Source organism: Leucoraja erinacea, chromosome 27 (genome assembly GCF_028641065.1).
Source record: "Leucoraja erinacea ecotype New England chromosome 27, Leri_hhj_1, whole genome shotgun sequence".
Classification (NCBI taxonomy): Eukaryota; Metazoa; Chordata; class Chondrichthyes; order Rajiformes; family Rajidae; genus Leucoraja; species Leucoraja erinaceus.
In genome coordinates this window covers 5,283,810-5,306,969 of record NC_073403.1, presented here as the reverse complement: position 1 = coordinate 5,306,969, position 23,160 = coordinate 5,283,810, and the positions used below count along the sequence as shown (strand labels likewise).

At 40.4% G+C, this 23,160-nt stretch overlaps 2 protein-coding genes across 2 annotated transcripts; both read right to left on the bottom strand.

Moving 5' to 3' along the window:
- Positions 1–1,390: 1,390 nt before the first annotated feature.
- hoxb9a (homeobox B9a) lies at positions 1,391–9,442 on the bottom strand. Its single transcript, XM_055656870.1, is given in 3 exon segments — positions 1,391–5,939; positions 7,100–7,514; positions 7,516–9,442. Coding segments are annotated over 3 exon segments (786 nt in total). The 5' UTR covers positions 7,645–9,442; the 3' UTR covers positions 1,391–5,697.
- Positions 9,443–16,203: 6,761 nt separating this feature from the next.
- On the bottom strand, positions 16,204–22,871 carry hoxb10a (homeobox B10a). Its single transcript, XM_055656869.1, has 2 exons — positions 22,090–22,871; positions 16,204–16,608 (listed from the first exon to the last, which is right to left on the bottom strand). The coding sequence occupies exons 1-2, from the start codon at positions 22,805–22,807 to the stop codon at positions 16,337–16,339; spliced, it is 990 nt and encodes a 329-aa protein (XP_055512844.1). The 5' UTR covers positions 22,808–22,871; the 3' UTR covers positions 16,204–16,336.
- Positions 22,872–23,160: the final 289 nt, after the last annotated feature.

Here is a 23,160-nt window from a genome sequence, read left to right as displayed (position 1 = left end):
TGGAATAACACAAATAAAACGCAGTTAATTGTGTATCTGCGCGCTTGTGCCGCCTTAATGGGATAAATGTTGATAATTTAACGGATGAATAGCATCTCACTGGAGTTTAATCAGAAGTTAATAGAATGCGAGCATCGTATACGAAAGGGAAAACATCCTCGAAATGGTTTGGTTTGAATTTCCAACACCAGCCTGGTGTGCATAGTGAGTCGTGAGCCCATAGCCACAACACCTTCAGATAGGAATTGTACATGGTCGTAATTGCAAATTATTAGTGACATATATCCGCAGTTCTCGCTAGAGATTTCAAAGAATTACAATGTAAAATTGTCCTCAAAAGTGATTGTCCTCGGAGCTTTAATCTTACATTTCGCTCCCTCCCCCCGCCCGCCCGAACACCCCTCTCAAAGTATGGGCCACGGATTGACCATGAAGAATATGTATATATGCAGTGCAGGAAAATAAGACAGAATGAATGGTAAACTACTGTAGAATAAAATACACAGGGACAGAACCAGATTTTTAAAACGTGATAAAGGCAGAAATGAGGCAGGTTGAGGTTGAAGTCAGTCCTATTTTGTCAGAAACCTATTTCAAATGACTGCTGTTCCTCCGTCTTCATGTTATAAACATACCAAGACTGCATTTCGCTTTCAACCTGAACGCGGAAGATCAATCTAAAGATGAATCGCGAAACTTTTCAAAATGGTGTCAAGGATAAAAAAAGGCCCGCGATGAATGAAACACGAAGGGCTGGAAATGTCTGGAAGAAATGTCCATGCATGTGTGGGGTTTGGTTTGTTGAATGAAAGACCGTCACACAAATAATAATCAATACGCATGAAGCAGTCTAAGATGCATCCCAGTGCATTGAGAGGTGAGGATCTAACGGGGCTGAAAGTTCATTTGGAATCTATGCACCCAGATATGATAATATCTACCCAAAGCACGGCCTTTGAGTGAAGAAAGCGACGTTACTTTCCTATCGTTTTGTATTAGGCAGTCGCAAAGCTCACTGTTTGCTCGCTATCTAGCAGTGCAAACAATAATTTGAAGACCTCATCTTAAACATTTTGCACATTTCCCAGATGTTTCAAGCCTCGGAAAATTCTCTGCTATAGAGCAGTCTCCTTCCTTTTATTGTCCAATGCCGTGGGATATCTTCTCAAAAATGGCCGAATTTATTTATCCGTAAGTTCTTGAGACTTACTAAAACATTTCAAAAAATAAAAAAGGCATGAACCGCGAAACTTACGTTACTACCCCAAACAAGGTTCTGTGATATTTTGCAAACAATTGGGGCAAAATATCTGTTTAGAACAAAGCTCACGCAAACATTTTTCGACGCGTTATGCTTTTTTTGTTGTGCAACGGGATGGAGCAAGAATGAAGGTGGCGTGTTAGAACTATACTTGTTAAGTACATAAAGGCTTCCGAATCCTGGATTAGTGGACTAACGGGAGGTGAATGGGGGGCATGGCTGAGTTCGGTGGAACACTGCTGCCACCTACTGGAAATTATGGGAGTTATTGTCGACTTGTAAAAACAGTTCAGGGTGAAATAGCATTAGCAACAATATGCGCAAACGAGAGATAAAATCTCACGGTAAAGAATTCATTAGCCCCGGGCCGCGGTGTTTCAAGTCTTCAGTCCCATCGTCTTATGCAGAGGAGAGGAGGACAATGCCAATAAACCACATCCTCGTAAAGTATTGGGAAGGAAGGATTGCTTCCAGCATACATTCCTAAAAAGCAGTAAACGGGAGGAACAGGCGGGTGAAGGAGCTAAAGAGCGCTTTGAGGTCTGATTCGTCTCCACCTCCAAGAGTAAACAATTGGGCATTTTACTTGAAGATACTTGGGCGCGGGCTGTAAACACAAACCAGAGATTGTGCACCAGACGTCTCGCCAGAATCTGGGTAGCTTTTTTTATTGCAGTAATTTCTGGCAGCTTGGAATGGTTAGGAAGTCGAACAAAAGAGGGCGTCGCTGGCTTTAGGGTCTAAAAAAGCATGTTGGCTTCACTGCAATATTCAGCTGGATTCATCCTTGAAATACAATTCTTCGATATTTGCCCCTAGAAATAACATCTCATTTTTATCACTTGCCGCCTCCAATCGTGAATTTAATTTTAATGGCTTCTGAAAGATTCCCCTTTGCTGTGTTTGTTTAACAGACGTTCAATTCTTAACCTTCAGAAATTTATACCCTATAAACTTTTACAGCGGCCATATTATTTTATGGCAACACACACACTGAATTTCCTATAATGACAGACAACTTCCCAACCCCTCCTCCACCAAGCACCACCGTGCAAGACTCATTTCTGGTCTTTTATTTTTAATGTGCTTGTGTTTCCTGCGTTGGAGAAAAATAATATTGAAAGAGAAACAACTGATATATTAGTGGTAATATACGACATGCTGGTCCTGTAATTATTTCCATCTAGTCTTAGTGGAATCTGTTTCCAGCGCTCGCATAACCACTTTCCCTAATACGGGGGTATTATAAAATATCGAATCGTAGATTTAATTTTTAATATCCCCTTGACACATGCATAGCCTTTCCAATGAAATATCCTGAAGCTTTTAAGGTGGTGAACCCTCTTCCATCCCATTTAATTATAGATGGTTTCGTTACCAACAATGAGGTTTTGCAAGTATTATCAACCAGAAATGTCACCCAGCCTGAACACACGATGGAATTGATCTCCGAATTTCATTATATGTCGTATGATCAGATTATTTTTTTTGTTGGCATGTGGTTGTGCAAAGGCACTTTGAGTACTGTGCACCATTTTCAGTGTTCAATGTCTATCAGTAGAATATCCCCATTTATGTTTAGGTCCAGACATACATGGCGAATATTACAGAGTAATTTAGCAACTATTCTGAAATATTTTCGTTCGTGACTTAATTTTGCGATTGGTTAATAAATATATAGATGTAAGAGACAGCGCGAACTTTGTCAATTTCTCGAAGCGGTTTATAGAGTCCACCAGACCAACCTCACCTTTTATACAATAAAACATGTTTTATATGTATACCAGAATGTATACATTCGTTTTCAATGTCTGTATGTGTGTCTGCATTAACCTATAGTCAACCAGTCGTGTTGGTGAAATATGCATTGACTGAACAAAAAGGTTCTTCATATAATTTACTCGAACCTGGTAAATATATTTTAAAAAGCTGCCTAAAATTCTCGATACAGAGCAAATAGTGTTGAAATGACATCCCTTTAATTCCGAAATTTAAATTGTATAGGTGGGGGTTGACGAGACATTACTGAGCAGGAAACCATCTCTGTAAACCTTACAACTCAATCTGCAAGGCTCGGATAATGATATTTTAATCCCAATAGTTATGTCAATTCTCAGAGAATGCCTTACATATAAATATGTGTTATTTTACATTTGAATCCGTCAGCCTTTAATTTTATTCCAGTACCGAAGATGCTTAACATTCAGCGTGAGATAAGTGATGAAGTTTCATAGTTTATGGTGTCAATTAGACAGTAAGGCGCATAAAGAATGCGACATGTAAATGCGGTTAATATTGTTGTCTGTACTTCCGTTAATTAACCGGTCAAAAATTCACTACCAAATAGTGAATTTTCCAGACGCCTCCCTATCAATAAAATGATATGGGAAGTAACCCAAAGTCTCGGCATTTTAATTTAATTTTGCACTAAAAGCTTTCGACCTCTTTTGCCATCGACTCCGGATAAAGTTCCTTAGTGCAGCTGAAGCATGTTGAGGTAGCATTGTTTAAAGGAACGTTTTTATTCCGCTTCTTCCCGGTAGCCGCATACATTCTCTGCCCTGTGCTATTGAAATGACCCTTCCCTATTGTGTCCGCTGTGATGGAGAATTTATTGGGGGAAAAAAGCTCAGGAATCGCATCATAAAATTACTGAAAGACTCTGTGTGTCTCAAACTGCGGCAGCGAATGCTGACGTTGTCTGCAACTCTTTTCTCATGGTTCAGGGAATCAATATTTAATCCCGTTGAGATTTGGAGAAATTGGGATCAGTTTCTTCGTTCCAAATGTAGCCTTCCATTTCCGGTTGTCATTTATTTTTCCAAACGCATTGAATAAATATAAACATTTTAGCTGTGGTAGTGGGTCTGCGCTAGGCCCAGGGACTTGATCGTGTTTACAACCAACAGCAAGGCCTAGAAAGGAGACGCAAGGTCATGAGGAAACATGCACTTTTCATTTTATCAGCAGCATTTATTTTGCAGTATGTTGGTCATACATTCAGATATTCCCATCTATTGATTGTGGTGTTAGGTTCACCGAGAACGGCGAGTTCAATTGTTTTTTACATCATTCAGTGGATTTCAATTCTTAGTTTGTCTATGATTAATAATATAAAATCACGTTAAATAGTGCAACCGCGCGCTGCTGCTGTTGTACAGTTCCGGTAGAGAAACAAAAACTAGTAGAAGCCACCCAGATTCGGTGTGTTTGTGCCATTCAGTTGATTTGATTACTTTAAATGTAAAATCGGCACAAACCTATAAAATTCGGAGTATAAACACCAGCTCCAACCGGACAGACATAAAAATACGCAGAAATATTTACAAATTCCCCTCAGGAATGTGTTTTGTTTTTTTACTAAAGTGTATCTCTTTTTTTAAATGATCTATTTGTTGATTTCCTTTCTTGCGTGCTGGTGGGTAATGGTCATCTGGGTAACTTCGTCAGATTATTCCTACTTTATGTGTTTTCATAATGTTATGAAATCCTATCGTGTGCATTGTTAAATTTTGGTCTCGACCCTACTTGTCCTGTTTCCTAAGTATTAAGCCCTTATCTTTTTAAAAAAAAATCCACGTGGTGATAATAGTTGCCCAGAGAGATACACAAAAAAACACTCAACCAAGATTATAGTCAACGAAACGTGACAACTGCTCGTTTCAATTTTGGGTGCGCGGTTATGCGTTTTAAACCCAAAATTAAGAAGACAGGCCCCAAACTCACCCCAAAAAAACACACAAACTAGAGTCTACAGAAAGAGACATCATAATGTACACTATCATTCGGTTTAAATAGTAATCACAATTCTGTGGAAGAAAGCATGCCCCCAAAATCAAAATGACTAGGGGAGTCGCGTGAAACAATCGCAGTGTGACGCGTTTAACAACGTGTTATTAAAAATTCACCTTTGCCTGTAAACAATTGATAGTAAGTCGTGTTAAATCAGTTCGAACGGAAAAGGTTACAATATATATAATCGTAGGTTAAAGATCATTTTCTCTCTAAAACGTGGATCTGCAGCGAGATCCGCCACACAGACCGTCCCTAAAAGATTTACAGAAATTGTAATAATTTATATATAACCTGAAATTTATTTTTAAACCGCCAAGAGGACTGAGTAGGAATAAAAGCTCGCTGCTCTCTCTCTCTCTCTCTCTCTCTCTCTCTCTGGCTAATAGAAGGGGTTGTGAATGAGAGGAAGTTGTATCTCATAATATCCTGTCATAAAAGTCTCTACACGTGACTCTATTCCCTGAATGAATGCTCTAAAATGTTGGAAATAAATAGCCGAATTGCTGGGTTGTTAATACCTTCCATTCAGGCTATTCTTTGCGGTGATTTTTTTTTTTCTCTGAATTACTCTGGTTTACGGCTATGTGCAGTGGGGCCAATAATCTCCGGCGCGCTAAAGTTCCAAAAGAAGTTTCAACTCGTCACTTGAAGTCCTTCGCATGCTCCTTGTTCAGTCTTTTCATCTTCATCCTTCTGTTTTGAAACCAGATTTTGACTTGTCTCTCCGTCAGGTTGAGAAGGCGAGCCACCTCGTGTCTCCGCTCCCGGGTGAGGTACATGTTGAACAGAAATTCTTTCTCCAACTCCAAGGTCTGGTACTTGCTGTAAGGACACCTTTTCTTCCTGGTCGAGCGAGCATGTAACCAATTTGCCGAAGGGTTGCCTGGAGAAGCAGTGGAGGAAGAGGGGAAAAGGCAGTCAGACCCCCCAAAAAACAAGGACGTTGATGCCAATGATTTTCATTCTTGCACTTCTCACAGTGTGATACTTAGCCCCAAAAAGTTTCATTTACCCAAGAACTGTAATAGCGCGAGGGTGTCTTAGGATATATCCCTCAGCGTGTATCCTTCCAGTAAATTGTAATACTAAACTGTGAATAGCTGGGCGGCTGCAGAAGAGTTGGATTTATATTTGGTTTACAGTTTATGACCCTGTTTTGATATTGGGGTGTAAAACTTAACTGTGGTAGAAACGCGTGAACTGTTCTATCTCTCTCTCTCTCTCTCTCTCTCTCTATCTATCTATCTATCTATCTATCTATCTATCTATCTATCTATCTCTCTCTCACTCACTCTCACTCTCTCTCTCTCTCACACACACACACACACACACTCACTATCACGTGTGTGTGTGTGTGTGTGTGTGTGTGTCTCTCTCTCTCTATCTCTCTCTCTCTCTCACTCACTCATTCACTCACACTCACTCTCACTCTCCTCTCTCTCGCCCCTCTACACACACACACACACACACACACACACACACACACACACACACACACACACACACACACACACACACACACACACACACACACACACACACACACACACACACACACACACACACTATATATCTCTCTCTCTGTCTCTCTCCCTCTCTCTCTCTCCCTCTCTGCCGCTCTCTGTCAGTTTCCCTCTCTCCCTCTCTCTCACTTTCTCTCTCTCCCTCTCTTTCTCTCTCTTTCTCTCTTTCTCTCGACGGTTTCACACAATGGCCCGCCACACATGTTTGCTCACCCTGCTTCAGAAGAGTTACACAAAAAAAGGGGAGAAAATAACAAGAGGAAAACGTATAGTCAGTCATTTATGTCTTTATTGCCTGCGAGAGGAAGGGCTGGTGTAAAGCCGTCGTTAAAGGGTCTGCAGGTGGTTACTGGGGAGCCCATTAAAAGGCCGAGAGGAACATAAAATAACCAGGATTATAAAATACGTGTGACTCTACCGAAGGCAAAATGACTTCAATTAGAATCTTCCTCCTGTGGCATTAGTTTCGAAAACTATTTTCTCTCCGGGATTAATCAAGTGCATCATATGCCCAACTTACTTTGTAATGACGCCTCTTTGTCTCCTTTCTCTTCATATAAGCTGTCCTCATAGCATGGCGCTTTCCCGGACCTCATGATTTCACTCTCCAAGGATTCCCCGTGCAACTTTTGTAGCGCCGCTGGTAAGGTTTGGACGCCGTGACCCGCGAGGGGCTCCGTTTTCAATGAGTCGTGACCACTGGTAGCTATCCCGGCGACGGCCACGGCTCTGGGGGTTGGCTCCAGCCAGGATCGCATATACCTGCTTTCGGACGGGATGGGGTGAGGTTGGACATATGGATGGTATAACGTGGACACATTGGCGGGAGGCTGAGGGTACACCGGTGTCCAAGAGGTGCCGAACACCGAAGATTTCGTCTGAAAATTACAAGCGGGGAAGTCGGAATGTTCGCTAAGACCAGGCTGTCTGGAGAACTATGTATTGGCCCGAAGTTAACTTTGTTGCAGCAGTCCCTTCGTTATCATGACTTATAAGCGAATCGACAAAATAGTTACTAATAGCACCGGACATCGTCATTGTTAAACACCATACACGGCGATTCATTGGGAAATTATATGTAAGGCTAGAAATTGTTCCCTCAACTTCTCAACTAACAAAGTAGAGTTAGCTAATATGTTGTGGGCTATCTGCGAAATGATTGGTTAAAGTTTTCATGAGGCTGACAAAGCGACAATAAAGCGTAAATCAATCCGCAATGGGGGTTAAACAATTAACATGGCCCCTTGTATTATATACGTTTAGAGGTGAAATCGTGTTTTAAACAAGGAACACTAATGCGTATAAACATATATAGTACAAAATCGGTAACAATGCAGCGCTGGATTAAATTAAAAACTAATAGTTTTCAGAGGGACTACTTTGCCTGTTAATTAATCTTATCTCATGTGACAAATTCTCACACCAGGGCTCATAATCGGCAGTCTTATTATTGCTGTTATTATCTTAAACCGATAACAGAAAGTAGCTTTAAACCCAATTACCCTGCCACACAATTCTCGCACGTTTCCTTGTGTTGTGATGGGCAACGCAAACCAGCGACTCTGGCGGGGTTGGAAACCTAATTTTGAATTACGAATATTCGTCTGAGACACCAGTGCTGGTGGCCAAAACGCATGTGAGTTCAATATGTTCAAAACTTTACACGGGAGGGTTTGTGGTGAAAGTGTACTTCCTAATAATTGACAAGTCAAGACTTTGTAGTTCTCCATCATATTTAAATTTGGCCAACATTCGTACTGGACTCGATTAATTTAATGATAACTCGTTGTTCATAAGATCCTTTTGTTCCGATTTTATTTATTTTGAGGCTGACCCATGCATTAACGACATAATACTCTGAATCACAGGGGTTTGCGTTTTAATTCCCTAACAAGGCTATTTTACATGTATAGGAAGTCTGGACAGAGGGCAGCCGGATCCACGGCGAATCAGCGAATTATGTGAAGTGATTTAAATACATGTATCAATTGTTAAGAGTGGTTAATTTAAAGTCGCGTCCTCTCTTCTCATCGTTCCTATCTGCTCTTTCGGTGAGGATGAATGCCACCAAATGAAGTTATTGGAATCCGGGAAGATATTGAGAAAATAAATTCAGAGTGAAAACTTCGAAATCTCTTTCTTGTTCACAGCGAAATACTCAAATAAAGACAACACTTAACGTCGTGAAGAATGGAGGAATACTGAAATACCCCGATAGAACCATCCAACTTTTCCACACATCTTTTGAAATTCACTCTTCCTCAAAAACTCAAAATGTTTAACTTTGTTATGCCTCTAGCAACAACAACAAAAAAACTAGACGCGGTTGGATTTAGCTAATTCAAAGTCAAATCGCAGGACATATTATGGTGAAGGCAAAGCACTGTGTGGCCAACCGCTTGTATATACCACAGATCTTTTTTTTTGTTTGCCAAACTTTGATGACTCAGCCCTGACGCGAAAATTCATTTTATGCAGAGAAGTTCAGTCGCCAAGTACCAGCTTATTAACATTCAAGTCTTTAAACTTAAAGCCGTATTAATGGCTCTCAATGGGCTTTCAGACTGCCATTGGCCCGCCGATCTCTCCTTTTTTTTTGAACTGATTATAAATTAAAGCTAATATTTGTGCATTTGTTAAATATATTAACCACGCTCTGATAATCTTCCTCCGGAAATATTCTTAACTTCATTTTAAACGTATTATTAACTACAGGATGGGCCCGAATATGTAATAACGGACATTGAAGTCAGAATAGCTAAATATTTGATCAGGATCAATGCAAAACGGAATCTATATACTGTTTACTATCCTTGGGTATAGATTTGCAAATGTACATCATTTTATTGACACATAAGATATACACATTTGTCTTGTATGTAAATAAATATACTGTTGTTATTCCGCCCTGTGTGCTCTTCCTCTAAACGTTGACTTTGCTCCCATTATACTTTCAAAAGTCCAGTAATAAACAAATAAAACATTTTGAGAATATTTTCCTCCTAAAGACTGCCCATCTTAATTATTATTGAAAATAACGGCCATATTAGTTTAAATGTGATGTGAATATTATCTAGTGATATAATTAGCCATACTTTCAACAAACAAGTTAAGCAGCCAAAACAAGCGGGCCTCTAATTTGGCATGAAAACTGCGTTTGGATGAGCGCTAAAGACACTCACATCTACATTTTCTGATTAATGTTATAAATCTTACGAAATAAGAGGTGATCTTGTCTGCAACAAGTTTGTTCAAATCTAAGGGACAATTAAATATTTGCATGGCGCAAACTTAATTAATAAAGAACTAATTGTCGTCAGAAAAATGCTTTTCATGGCTATTTATTTCCATTGACGCCCAAAATAGGTTTATAAAATAATGAGACTTCCTGAAGCCAATCAAGTGTAAAAATCAAGTTCTTAATTCTGGCCATTCGAAGCACGATTGTTATTTGTGGGTACCCATTTTGCAACGAAACACCGCTAATCGGTTTGGCTGTTGGTGTGCACATGTTCAACTGCAGCTTCAAGGACTCCGGCTATCTCTCTCTCTTAAAGCGATAACAACACTGGCGCAATCAGAACTATGAAATTCCAGATGTGTCTTTAGAGATTGCATCGCCTCATTTTCACAAATAAGATGTTTAAACACACAAGACCTAGTTTTCACAGATCTTCATAGCGATTGGACTTTCACTGTTGACAAAGTAAAAAATAATAATAGCACTCTAGACCATCCGAGAGCTAGCGACAAAACCTGTGTTTCTATTTTATGTAGCCACTCAAATGTGTTTCACATACAGAAGGTATGATGAGAGAACGGAGTCACAAGGAGTAACAACCGCATTTCTGAGATTTAGACTGTAAAAAGGACAAAGACATTTATGGCTAGATTTACGCGACAGATTTCTGTGTACCAGAACCCTAATGCATTGAATCTATGTTCAAACAGTGCAGACCAATGGACATTTTCAGTACATCGCACATAGATGCGGTTATATTTTAAAGACTTTTACACCACATATCCAGATCGCTGACAACCAAAAAAATGGCGTTTGGCTCCAGCGCCAACATCATGAATAAGGAACGTCCTATCGTTCGTGGTCGCTGCAAACCATTGGGGTGGGATCGCCGCATTTAGATTCAAAGAAAGAGGTTTATATCAAACCTAAATGCACAAGATATTAAGCCATTTGCCCCTGGCTACTACCAAGCTGTGCTCGTCTAAGAGTCTAAATGAAGTTTTAAACGCCCGGCACCTTTAACAATAACGAGTTCCTGCTGTCTCCCTCTGCTTGGTACATTTCATGGTGCATTGAAAATATGCAGATGAGCAGGCAAAACAAACGAAGCACGTTTGTAATAAATAGCATTCAACTCGTGAGGAAAAGAGAGTTATACAGTTATAACACATGGCCGAACCACATATAGCGTCTAATTGATATTAACATCCTTTAATTTAATTCCCTTCCATGATCGCTGGGCGATTAGGTGACGTGCTGGGAGTGTTTTGCGCAGTAGCCGATAATAATTTTGCCGGTGGACCAGATTGTACACTGACAGTTAATATCAACGAATTGAGAAAGTGTTGGCCGCCCTTCCATTTTTTTAAGATATCGCTGAAACGGGAATGTGAGGAGCGAAAACACAACCCTCCCCAAATGGTCCAAACGGAGGCGGTCTCTTCTCCTTATGTTATGAACCAGTTGAATATCCCCACCAAGAATAATATCCATCCAGTATAAAGGTCTGAACTATCATTTTAACTGATTAATTAATATACATTACCACATGCTTGGATCGATCACATCTTGGAACCGAAAATATCACAACTGCAAGGCCACAAATATGATTGATCGCGTGGAACGTGTTTACATTCACAATCTCAGATGTTAAATTATGTTTTCTTCCATTATATTTTAAATTTGATTAAGCCACCTGATGAAACAACGCAAATATACTATAAAGTAGCCATGCAGTTTGTCAGCGCCTCTATGTTCTTCTGCCACTAATCAGGGAAATAAATTGAGCAATACGGAATCAGTTCTCTCTAAGCCATGAATTCACAGATACGACTCACTAACTCCAACCTTCATAACACAATGTAGAGTTATTTGGTGGCTATATGTGTATGTGTGCGCGTGTTTGTGTATGAATACACCGCCACTCATACACAGGCACGGACATATGTACATATATATACCAAATAACTATGCATTGTACACACACACACACACACACACACACACACACACACACACACACACACACACACACACACACACACACACACACACACACACACACACACACACACACACACACACACACACACACACACACACACACACACACACACACACACACACACACACACACACACACACACGTGTGTGTGTGTGTGTGTGTGTGTGTGTATATATGAGTATACACATATATATATACACATATACGCCCGGCATATATACACACATATATATACATATATATATATATACACACATATATATACACACACATATATATACACAAATATATATATATATATATACATATATGTATATATATGTATATATATATATATATAAATACACACACACATATATATATATATATATATATATGTGTGTGTGTGCGCGCGTTTGTGTGTGTATATATATATATATATATATATTTAGACACACACACACACACACTTGCACACACATATACACACATACACACATTATATATTTATATGTATATGAATGTCAGTACATTATTAATTCGCCTTTCTTCCCACCTACGATGATGGATTGTGAGGATTAGACATGTGAATCGAACAAACAGCCACCACTACACAATTCCACAACTTTATATTTAGCTGTGAGGAAAATATACGAGTTGAACGAGTTAATATGCGGTGTTATTTGATTGCACAGAAGTTATGTTACCACCTATACTTGTATCGTATTAGAGACAATTAGACAGTTTGATACTTCGGTTCATCTTCAAAAACAATCCGCACCAGGCCTTGTTAGGGACATCATCCATCTGCACCACGTTGATACATACATACATACATACACTCTTATTTCTTCGTCGCAAATGCCAGCGACTCCACTTTTTTTTAATTTTAAAATCCAAAAAGGTTTTGCGATGTCAATAACTGGAGTAATTCAGGCAGTTTCTTGTCACTGCGATCAAGCAGAAGCCCAACAACATGAAACTACCTAAGTCACTCAACAGTTCAATTTCGCCGGCGCCAGTGTCTGGTCCAAACGAGTCGGACAGTAAAATAAAAAGCAACGATGCAAAAATATGTTTCAGCTGGATACGATTATTTAAACATCAAATAATAAAAGCAAATATTTATAATAAATATGAAGAGAGGTGATTAAATCTGACAGTTAATGCCTGCTCAGGAATCCTGTCTATCTATTTTGAATTGTACCAATAGTGCAGGCCGTATCGTTTTGACCTTGCTTTGTCTAAAAGTCATGACACTGTCGGTCAGTGCAGCCACAGACCTCACTAATCTGTTTCGATACCGCAGGGATGGGTCAATATTTTACCTTTTTAAGCTAATCACCGAACTGTTGGCATCAACTAATTGGGAAAAACTTAACGTTCAAATGTCTACAAAAGTCAAAGTCTTATATTAAAAAAAAATGTCGCTGCAGAATATATATACCTGACGTGACAACAATGTCCTACCATTTTCCTCACGTTTTTCCAAAAATCTTGAAAGCCAAGTGATCCAGGTTGTCAGGGAAAGAGAAGGATGACCATATCCTGATCTCAAAGCTATGTCTTGTGGCGTGCAGTTCACAGCCAAACTGCCCAAGTCCAACAAGTCCTACATGACAGCGACTTGCCAAACACACATTTAGCTGCCATAAAACTTTACAAATGTAGACTTGATTGTCCATGGAGCATCGGCGGTGCCCACAGTCAGGTTACGACCGTCTCGATGGTATTTAAATCACCGACACCGGATACCAAATACATTTCAAACTGCGAGAGGCTGGGAAAATCATGAATTCCCTGTCTCTTTCCCTCTCAACCACCAAGTTGTCCATTTCAGGTCAATTTCACGGGTCCACAATCAGCCAACCACGGTGCATGATATACATGAGTCAGGCTTCAAGGGAGAGCCACTAAATGGCCACAATAAATTCCAGTAGATTTGAAAACGTTAAATAACAAACAAATTTTCAAAATGCAGAAATGCTGACAAACACTGATGTATTTATTTATTTTTATTGCGTTTTTAATATAGACCTGTAACAAGGCCTGGGAAACGATGCAACGACTCCAAGCCGTGATATATACAGAACATGCTTTACAGACGAATTTCTGCCCACACTTGTTGACCAACATGAAAACAAAATACTTCATCTAAACACTGATGAGTGGGTTTTTAATATTGATCAAATACTGACACCTTATTTTAATCCCCGTCTCTTGCGAGGACTTTGTGCGGAGTTCAGTGTGTGGTTGATAAAAAACAAAATGCGATGGACACACAAGTAATAATCTTTGGTATAACAATTATTTTTACACTATTTTTAAATTAAATATAACATTTTAATCCACAATTAATACACAGTTCGTATCTGACAAACCTCCACCATATGAAAAACAAATTGAGACGACAGATCATGTTCTGGGCATGTGTTAAATGTCAGATATTTTGATGAATATTTCTAAAAGACAATACAAAAACGCGGTTTGTGTAGAATGTCCACTAAAGGTGTAACAGGCCTAAACAGCACCGATAGTATGTTACATGCTGAGTTCTCCTCAATTACTCCATGGGCACGTGATGACTGCGACCTATATTCTATAGAATCCTTCATTGGGTTTTACTTTCATTAGCATTGTGTGTACATATTTTTATTTGCCGAGGGAATTGGTCTGCAAATAGAATTAAAATTTCGTTTTAAGTTTAGTGGGTTCTCAAATAGTTTTATGTTTGGCCGGAGTGGAGCTCTTCACTCGGTGAGAAAGCAAAGCTAAACTTTAAACTCAGCCTTGTTAAACATTTAGTTCACCTTGAGGTCCAGGGTGCAAGGGGGAAAAGTGTAGGTCACCAGCAGTTCGCAATAAAAATGAAATTAATAGCTACCGGGAGTCTTTACAAATTGTTTTGGGTTAGGAGATATGAGCCAGGTGTGCAAGTTTATTCGTGACTGATTTTAGCCTCTTTAAGTCAGTCAAAGTAACACTGCCAGACAAAAACCCAGAGGGCCATTATTTTTTTATATATCATGATGAGTTCAATCTCGTTACTCGCTCCTTTCGTTGTACTAACTAATATGCTTTAAATTAACGTGCTGCGGCATCTAAGCTAATACAAAGTCCAGACGCTGAGCCGCGTCAATTATACAACGCTGTGTTAACCTCCACGATAGTCCGCATGATCCCAAAGCGATTTTTGTTTAAAAATTTCAAGTCGTTTCGTTCTTCGAGAAGTTTGAATTCTCTGCCCAGGAGAGCGGTGGAGAATGAGTTACTGGGTATATTCTCGGCGAAGGTCAATTGAGCTTTAGATATTAAGGGAGTCAAGGGACGTGGGATTAGAGGCAGGAAAGAGGGCCGGGATAAAAGATCAGCCATGACTTCACTAAATGGTGGAACAAGCGCCAGGGGCCTAGAGGCCTACTCTTATTTATTTTGCCTTGAACGCCTTGCAGACGCGTGTTATAATCTTAATTAGAACGGCATGCACTCAATGCCTCTTTGCTTCGTTATCCCATGCACTTCTATTTAATTGTATGGGAGATATTTGGGTATATCTGGATTCCTCCACGAAAAAAAATGTATTAATGAACTAGTTCGTACCTGGGACTTGGAAAAACAAAAGTGTTTACTGAGAGAAAATTAGAATAACGGAAACACAATGACCACCGCCGCTCACATCTGCTCCACACTCGTGGATATATATATATATATATATATATATGTATCTTTCTCTCCTCCTGTGTAACTTACAATCAAAGAAGACGAGATGAAACCCAAGGTAAGTGAAATAAATACCACAAAGTTAATTTGGTGAGCCACATCCTTTGGATACCCACGCGTCCGTGGCTCCCAGTACTTTGATGGGATGTTGATTTACACTTTATTAACGCTTCAGATACTTGTGTGGGCAAAATACGTCAGATGCTTACACGGTGTTCTCGCCCAACTGCCAATTTTCTACTGGCCTTCAATAACTGGAAGTTACCTTAAAATAATGTCTTCAAAGCATAATATATAAATGCTGGATTAACAACAGAAATACAAATAGTTTATAAGCACCTAAAAGATGAAAATGAACACACAAAAAAAGCCCGAGGTGTCATTGGCTTCTAGGATATTTGTTTTCCGATTCATTCGGTGCGACAATGAGAAATGTCACTACATGAATCGATGACAATTAATGGGCTCATGAACAGCAACAGACCCTTCAGTGTTTGTTACATTTGTTTGTCAGAAGGTAAGCCATTAGATTGAAATTAGAAGTTCGCAATGCGAGTATTCCCCTTTCTCTTAAGTTGCTCCAAGTTGTTTTGTTGACTAGACCTGAACTTGTAACTCATCCCAGTGTCTAGCAAATCCACCCCCCCCCCCCCCCCCCCCCCCCCCACCCCCCCCCCCCCCCCCCCCCCCTCCCTCCAGCCTTTCCCCCCTCCCCTCCCCTTCACCATCTTCAATGCTGTTGTAGTATTCGGACTCCTCAACCACATTGTCCGCCGCCTCTTCTTTAATCAAATCGGAGCACAGTGCCGCTTTCAGATGGGGAAAGCAGTCGATATTTCACGAATCCTGTGCTCTCGGCTCATCTTTTTCAGCTTCATTCTCCTGTTTTGAAACCAGATTTTGACCTGCCTGTCTGTTAGATTCACGCCTCGACTGATCTCCAGGCGGCGCTCTCGAGTCAAGTACATGTTAAAGAGAAATTCTTTCTCGAGTTCCAAAGTCTGGTACTTGGTATACGGACAACGTTTCTTTCTTCCTCCTTTCGCGGTCATCCAGTTCGTGGTACTCGCGGTCTTCGCGCTTTCTGTTAATCGGGAAAAACAAACTGTCAAACGACCTGAACAATTAACGGCTTTCCCTATTTATTTTTTTTTTACCGCCGACAGTGTTAATGCCCCGGGAGTTTCAACCAACTTTCTGAGTTAGGGAAACGGGGAATGAGTCAGAATTTCAACTCACTGTTTACTGGGCGGATATGAACCCTTGACATTTGCCCAATCCCCATCATTGAGCGCTATAGACGATTGTGATACCTCGCGGCCATTATACTGCATTGCTGTGGTATAACTATGCGATCGACAAAATATATTCCAACCTCACTTATGTGGGGAAATTGCTCAGAGATGAATAAACATTTAAGTTCAAATTGAAATGTTATATCGAATGCATATTGTACCGAACATGGAATTTCCGGTCATACTGGGAATCAATGGAACTGAATGAACTAGAAAGGAATATATCAAAAACCAATGCTCAATACGCTGTGCCCTATGCTTATTGCCAGGGCCTTCTACGTTGACTGTAAATAGACTTGAAATCTTAGTAGCTGCACTGTGAACGCCGCAACGGATGGCACTTGGCATTAGCAGGAAATAAAATTTAATTAACGGTATAAACACCCCTGCTTTACAAGTTTAAGATCAAGAGGTTTATATCCTGTAGCTATCACGCTAAAGTCTATTAAACACATACCAACTTGCACAATGTAAAGCTGCTATATTCTTTTAAAAGTGAGTTCTCACCTTACAAAACAACCTTTAAGTCCCATAATGTATTTTGATGAGATTTCCACGTTAACGTGTTATATAAGGGAGAGAAAATAACCCTCTAGCAGCGAGAGAAACAGAAATTAAAATATGGACACACATTATTTTCCACCGACGCAGACTGCAACTTGGTAAACATTTTTTTTCTTTCATTAGTTAAAACGTAAATATTTATTTTATTAGTTGTGATGCCAAAAGGTAGTGCAATATTTTGCCATTCGCTGAGTTGTTCACAGTACGTTGATGAAACCCACAATTCTAAAAAAAATAAAGTCATGCATTTCAAAACAGCGAATTCTCTCTGTTGCTTGAGCCAATTCGCACTATCACATGCATCTGCCGCCGCTGCGATACATTCTGGTGACAATTGGAAAATTGTTGACACGGGGCATATCCATGTTTTCCACCATCTGTGTAGTAAAGGTTTGTTATGGACGGTGAATAATAAATGTAATAACGAAATCCTGTCAACTGTATAAGTTCAGATAGTTCCAAGAAAGGGCATTACAAAGGGCTGAGAGGACACCGAAATATCAATGGCGATTTCATTGGTCTGAACTACAGTCGAACAGAGAGGACAAACTTGATTGTGAAATACAGGAATAAACATTATAGAACGTGGGAAACACGCCATGTTTGCATATATACTTGCTGTAAATTAATGTCCCAGGAAAAAAATATATATCATGTTTTAAAACGTCGACAGTTCCTCAAATAGCGCAGAATGTGCAATATGGTTCTTCTTTTCCTGAAAGCGTTCAATCCGGAACAATCTGAATGTCCACGAAAATGCTGGATAAACTCAGCGGGTGCAGCAGCATCTATGGAGCGAAGGAAATAGGCAACGTTTCGGGACGAAACCCATAGGGTTTCGTCCCAAAACGTTGCCTATTTCCTATAGTGGAGATTGTTCAACTCTTTGCATGGAGCGAAGGAAATAGGCAACGTTGCCTATTTCCTTCGCCCCATAGATGCTGCTGCATCCCGCTGAGTTTCTCCGGCATTTTTGTCTACCTTCGATTTTCCAGCATCTGCAGTTCCTTCTAAAACAATCTGAATGTCGTTGCTTAACCTAAATGCAAACGGTTAATGGTCGACCGTGACCTTGCTGAGAATTCAAAAACTCTTACAAAAAATCCATCCTGCTAAGGTTCATATTGCAATTGCCAATATTTAACACAATAGTTCCGGATATTCCAGACAGGCCCCTTCACTGTCCATCTTTAAATCCTCCCTAAAAACTCACTTTTATTCACTGGCTTTCGACACTGGCTGAGACATTGTTCCTGTTTTAGTGCTTTTAATGTCTTTTAATTTTTTACTGTTTTTATAGTCCTGTCGTCTTAATGGTTTTAGTAGTTTGTAATAACTTTTTGTTGATTTCCCATGTACAGCACTTTGTGGTAACTGATGTTGTCTAAAAGCGCTTTATAAATAAAGTTATTATTATTATTATTATTATTATTACATTCCTCAGCTATGTGTTTATAAAGTTACATAAAACGTCGTTTAACACACGCCAGTGTGCACGGTCTGATATTGAAATAACTGCAGCGGACCACCAAGATTCCTTCTGCATATTGTGTGAATTTGTGATATATGTCCATTTGTGATATTTTCTTTTTAATTTCATACATAGAAGCACATATTTAAAATTCTAACCTTTCCTTCACCTGTTTACCACACGAGGTAACAATTTCAAAAGAAAAAAAAAATTCAGATATTGTTGATGGGTCTGACATCTTCTAGGTTTCTCCGATACTTTTATTTTACAGAGAGTGTGTTGTCCATTTCACGTTACTTATGATGTGGAGAAGTGCTTACTCATTCAACTAACTTAATTAATTAATTAAGGGTGCTTCGAACAACACGGGGGTTGCATGATGTGTGTGGGTGTCTCTCCAGTCCTGAGCTAAAACCACAAATAGACTAATTTGACTAAGTGTTCAGAGTGCCAAGGGCTTGAAATGAAATACGCCAAAGCAGACTCGAGAATTAACGTTGAAAATTAAAATGGATTGCAGAGTAGTTTGTTAATGAATTACAATATAACGTCTGCTAACAGTGTGCTGGAAAATCTCGTGATAGTGATTATATGTTTGCATTCTACTTATAGTTTGAATCTCACCAATTATTCTAAATTGGCCATAACAAGACGTATTACGAACAAGACGTATTACGAACAATGAATACATTTAAATCGAATCGAATTAAATGGAATTACATTTCCCATTGTTATTAGCATGGACTGTGTCTTTCAAAATAGGTGGAATTCCAATTCAATAAAAAAAAGTTGATCTTCAATAGCAACTACCTAGTATCATGAAACTCTTTGTGTGGAACTGACATTACTTCAGAACAGCAAAGATGGCGAGAGTCTGTCATTAAGATTAGGTTTTTTTCTTTTTATGGATTTCCATTAAAAATAGAAACAGGGAAATCACATCATGTCCAGAAATTTGGCATGTCAGCTGTTCTATGCAGCCACCGATTTGCTTATGTTTTTAAACAAAGCATTTCTGGACGATATTGCTCTCAGCGGAATTATATTCAACCAGCGATGAGTGATCTTTCACAGAACAGTCTAACGATTCATTGGTTCTAAAGTAAACAGAAGAGTCGTTGTATCAGATGAAGATTCTTATAGGCAAATGGTAGCAAAGCCCAGGCAGCTCCACATGTCGTTCGACCAAAGACCTTTAAGTCGGAACTTCCCACCCTATATATAGCTCGATTGGACTCCTCGTTTAACTTGCATTCTCCCACCAAATACTATCTATAATTTTCATGCTCAAAATATCAATTTAAAAATTAGAAAACCTTCAATGCCTCTTCCTAATTATCAGCTAATTTGACCTGTAAGTGTTTTTCTTGTCTATCTCGTCGGACAAGGCCGGCATACAATACTTTGATTCAGAATGAAAGTGTAACGTGTAACTAACATGTCCCAAATTTCCATAACAATGTAACATTTCTATACGCCATTGTGACTTGATGTCTAGTTTGGTCTCTTGGTTTGTGTCACCCGATTATATGGGTAAACAGTCAATAAAGTCTGTGTCTGAACGAAAGAACAGCCTATCACTGGAACATATATTTAGGTCTCAACATCACACAGGGAAGACCAGACACAAACAAGGAATTAACCATTCAACCCGTTAGAGATCACCTTTTTTATTTTGACAAAGGATTTGCCCGCTCGTGTTGAAATGGCTTTGTTTTACAGTTTATTACAACTTTGGTGTGTGTGTGAGTGTAGCGAAGGAAATCCGTTTTGGTAGATCCCTATTAATTGCAACTTCCTCAGAGTTATTGCATCCTGGTGTTTACCTGCCCTTTCCTCTTGAGAAGTGGTAAACGTTAGCCAGCTTTATATTTTATATTATAGATTTGCCCTCCCGTTGAACACGGGGAAATTCCCAAATATATGTACAATGCAGTGGCAAGAAAATCGAAAAAGCCAGTGCTATTGATTGGCACGATTTAAATTGTTGGTACCAATTGGAATGAAATGTTATTTAAGATATTTTTAAAGAAAAATGCGTTTGCCCATGCCACACATTTCTTACTAATTTAACGAGCAGCAAGATTTCATGAAACAACGCAGTAATATCACCGCAGCGCTGTGTGGTGCAGTTTTTATTTGGCGCCATAATTTAGCTCCATAGCAGCATGCCGACCTTAAATAAACACCGCATGCTGCCAACAAGCTCATTTTTTATTTATATTCAGCATTTGGAATTTATGGATGCATCTTAGCACGGTTTGATACACGAGCTAACATTAAGAGGCCTATCTTGCTGTTCTCGTGATGCCAGCCTCACGTCCCATCCATCAACAGCCCACAACAAGTCATGCAGCATATTGATGGTGACCAACGTGGTGCTTCTCGAAACCGGCTCAAAAACCCGACCTCTCTCTGTATTGTATAGTCCATCCATGTGTGTTAACCTTTATATCTGAGCGTCCATAAAACCTCATAGCATCATTAGAGCTGATCGCTCTTGCTTTCCCGCTCGCTCTTTCTATCACACAGCCGCGCACACCTATGTACATAAATATATTGACTCCAAGGGATGTTTAGGTTTCCTGCGAATTTGTGTGTCTTTTCACGTTGTTTCTCGCCCTATGATATGGACACATTAGCACATGGGCCCACGTTTATCTGCTCCATATTTAGAATGATATATGTCTTGTAAGCGTTTAACTATGATTAGTGATTACTGATCATAAAATGTGCCTAAATGTTAGTAGTTACACTAGTATGTTCGCACAATGCTCTGCCTTTCTGGTGACCCAACGCTACTTCATATTAATGCTGCATTTGAAACATCAGCATTTGGATTATTTTTTTTGTTGTTCCAACCCGTTCGCAAATCATTCCTGAGAGTCTCAATTGCTTTTTGTTTTGCCTAGGTGGTTATTTTTATTGGGGACATTTACAGCAGCTTTTTTATACGATTGAGAAATGGCCTGGAGAACAGAAATCTTTCGTTCTTTTGATCTTTAAAAGGTTCACTTAAACGTGTTTGCAATTTACTCCGCCGCGAAGGGCCTGTGCAATAAATAACTCAAGGTATTAATTTGGACTGTGGGTTCTTTGTGTTGTGGACAAAACAGGTCCTTTACTGCCTAAATGAAGTCACCTTGTCGCTGATGAGAGAGCTGCTCGACGCTCCTGCTCCAAATGCGTGTAATTGCTTTGCCTGTGTTTTTTTCTTTCAAGCTTTTTCACTCACCTTTTGTTTCTCTCTCGGAATGAGCCGGGTCCCCGCCAGGGAAGTCTAAAGTGGGTGTATCTTGTACAAAGTCACTCTGTCTCGCTTCTGTGGGTTTTGCCGGGTTTCTGCGGACGGGGTCGCTCGAGCCGGTCGCTTTTATGGCCTTTTCACCTGGTTTCGAGGAGGAAGACGACGAGGCGAAGGAAGAGCTGAAGGGAACGCTGGATGTGATCGAGCATGGGGCCGCGGCTGGCGGCGGCGGCTGGTTGTAATCCGTGGGCTTGCTGGACGTGTAGCTCGGCTCTGAACGGAAATAGATGGGGACTGGGACTCTGCCACTATCACTGGCGCACATCTCAGAGATCACCCTCGGGTACACAGGCACCTCCGGGACCGTCTTCGCGTGTTTATCCCCGTCTAGTAGACAATAGTTGGCTTCTTCTTTCACGCTAGACGCGAAGGAATATGCGTTTATCTGCTGGAGGCGGCCGCTGTGGCCGGGTGCTGATGGCGATGCCCATCCTGCCATACTTGGCACGTACTGGTGATGGGGCACCAACCCTAGAGCTTGCTGGTGGCTCATCTCGTCGTGTTTACGATGACAGCTCTGTGCCCCGTAGCCCTGGTCCGGCCTAGAGGACAAATAACCCCCAGGACAGTAAGGTCCAGGCTGGTTGGAGCTGATTAAAGCCCTGACTGAAAACGATCTTGGAGCAGAATTCTCCGAACATGACATAGCTGCAGCTGAGTTGAGCAGGGCTAGATGGGGGTGGGGGGGGGGTGGGGGGGGGGGGGGGGGGGGGGGGGGGGGGGGGGGGGGGGGGGGGGGGGGTGGGGGGGGGGGGTGGTGGGGGGGGGGGGGGGTGGGGGGTGGCATTCGAAAAGAAGGTCCTTATCAAACTAACGTGTCTCTTGGACTCATCAGACGTCGGCCGTGGACAACTTCCTTTCAACAGGCCAATCAGAATCAACGGACGCAGCGCCGGCCCCTCCTACTCGGCTGGGTTTTGAAATGAGAGAAACATTTATGCATTTCTGGCGTTGTGTGACACCTAGTTACCGTGACAAATACACGCTTGTTAATTCAGC

Bases quoted from the DNA above. Each gene is read 5' to 3' on its own strand.
- hoxb10a (XM_055656869.1), bottom strand. From the start codon at position 22,807: ATGTCATGTTCGGAGAATTCTGCTCCAAGATCGTTTTCAGTCAGGGCT. The intron at 16,609-22,089 runs GTGAGTGAAAAA...CCCGATTAACAG, and splicing joins TTCCGAGAGAGAAACAAAAG to AAAGCGCGAAGACCGCGAGT.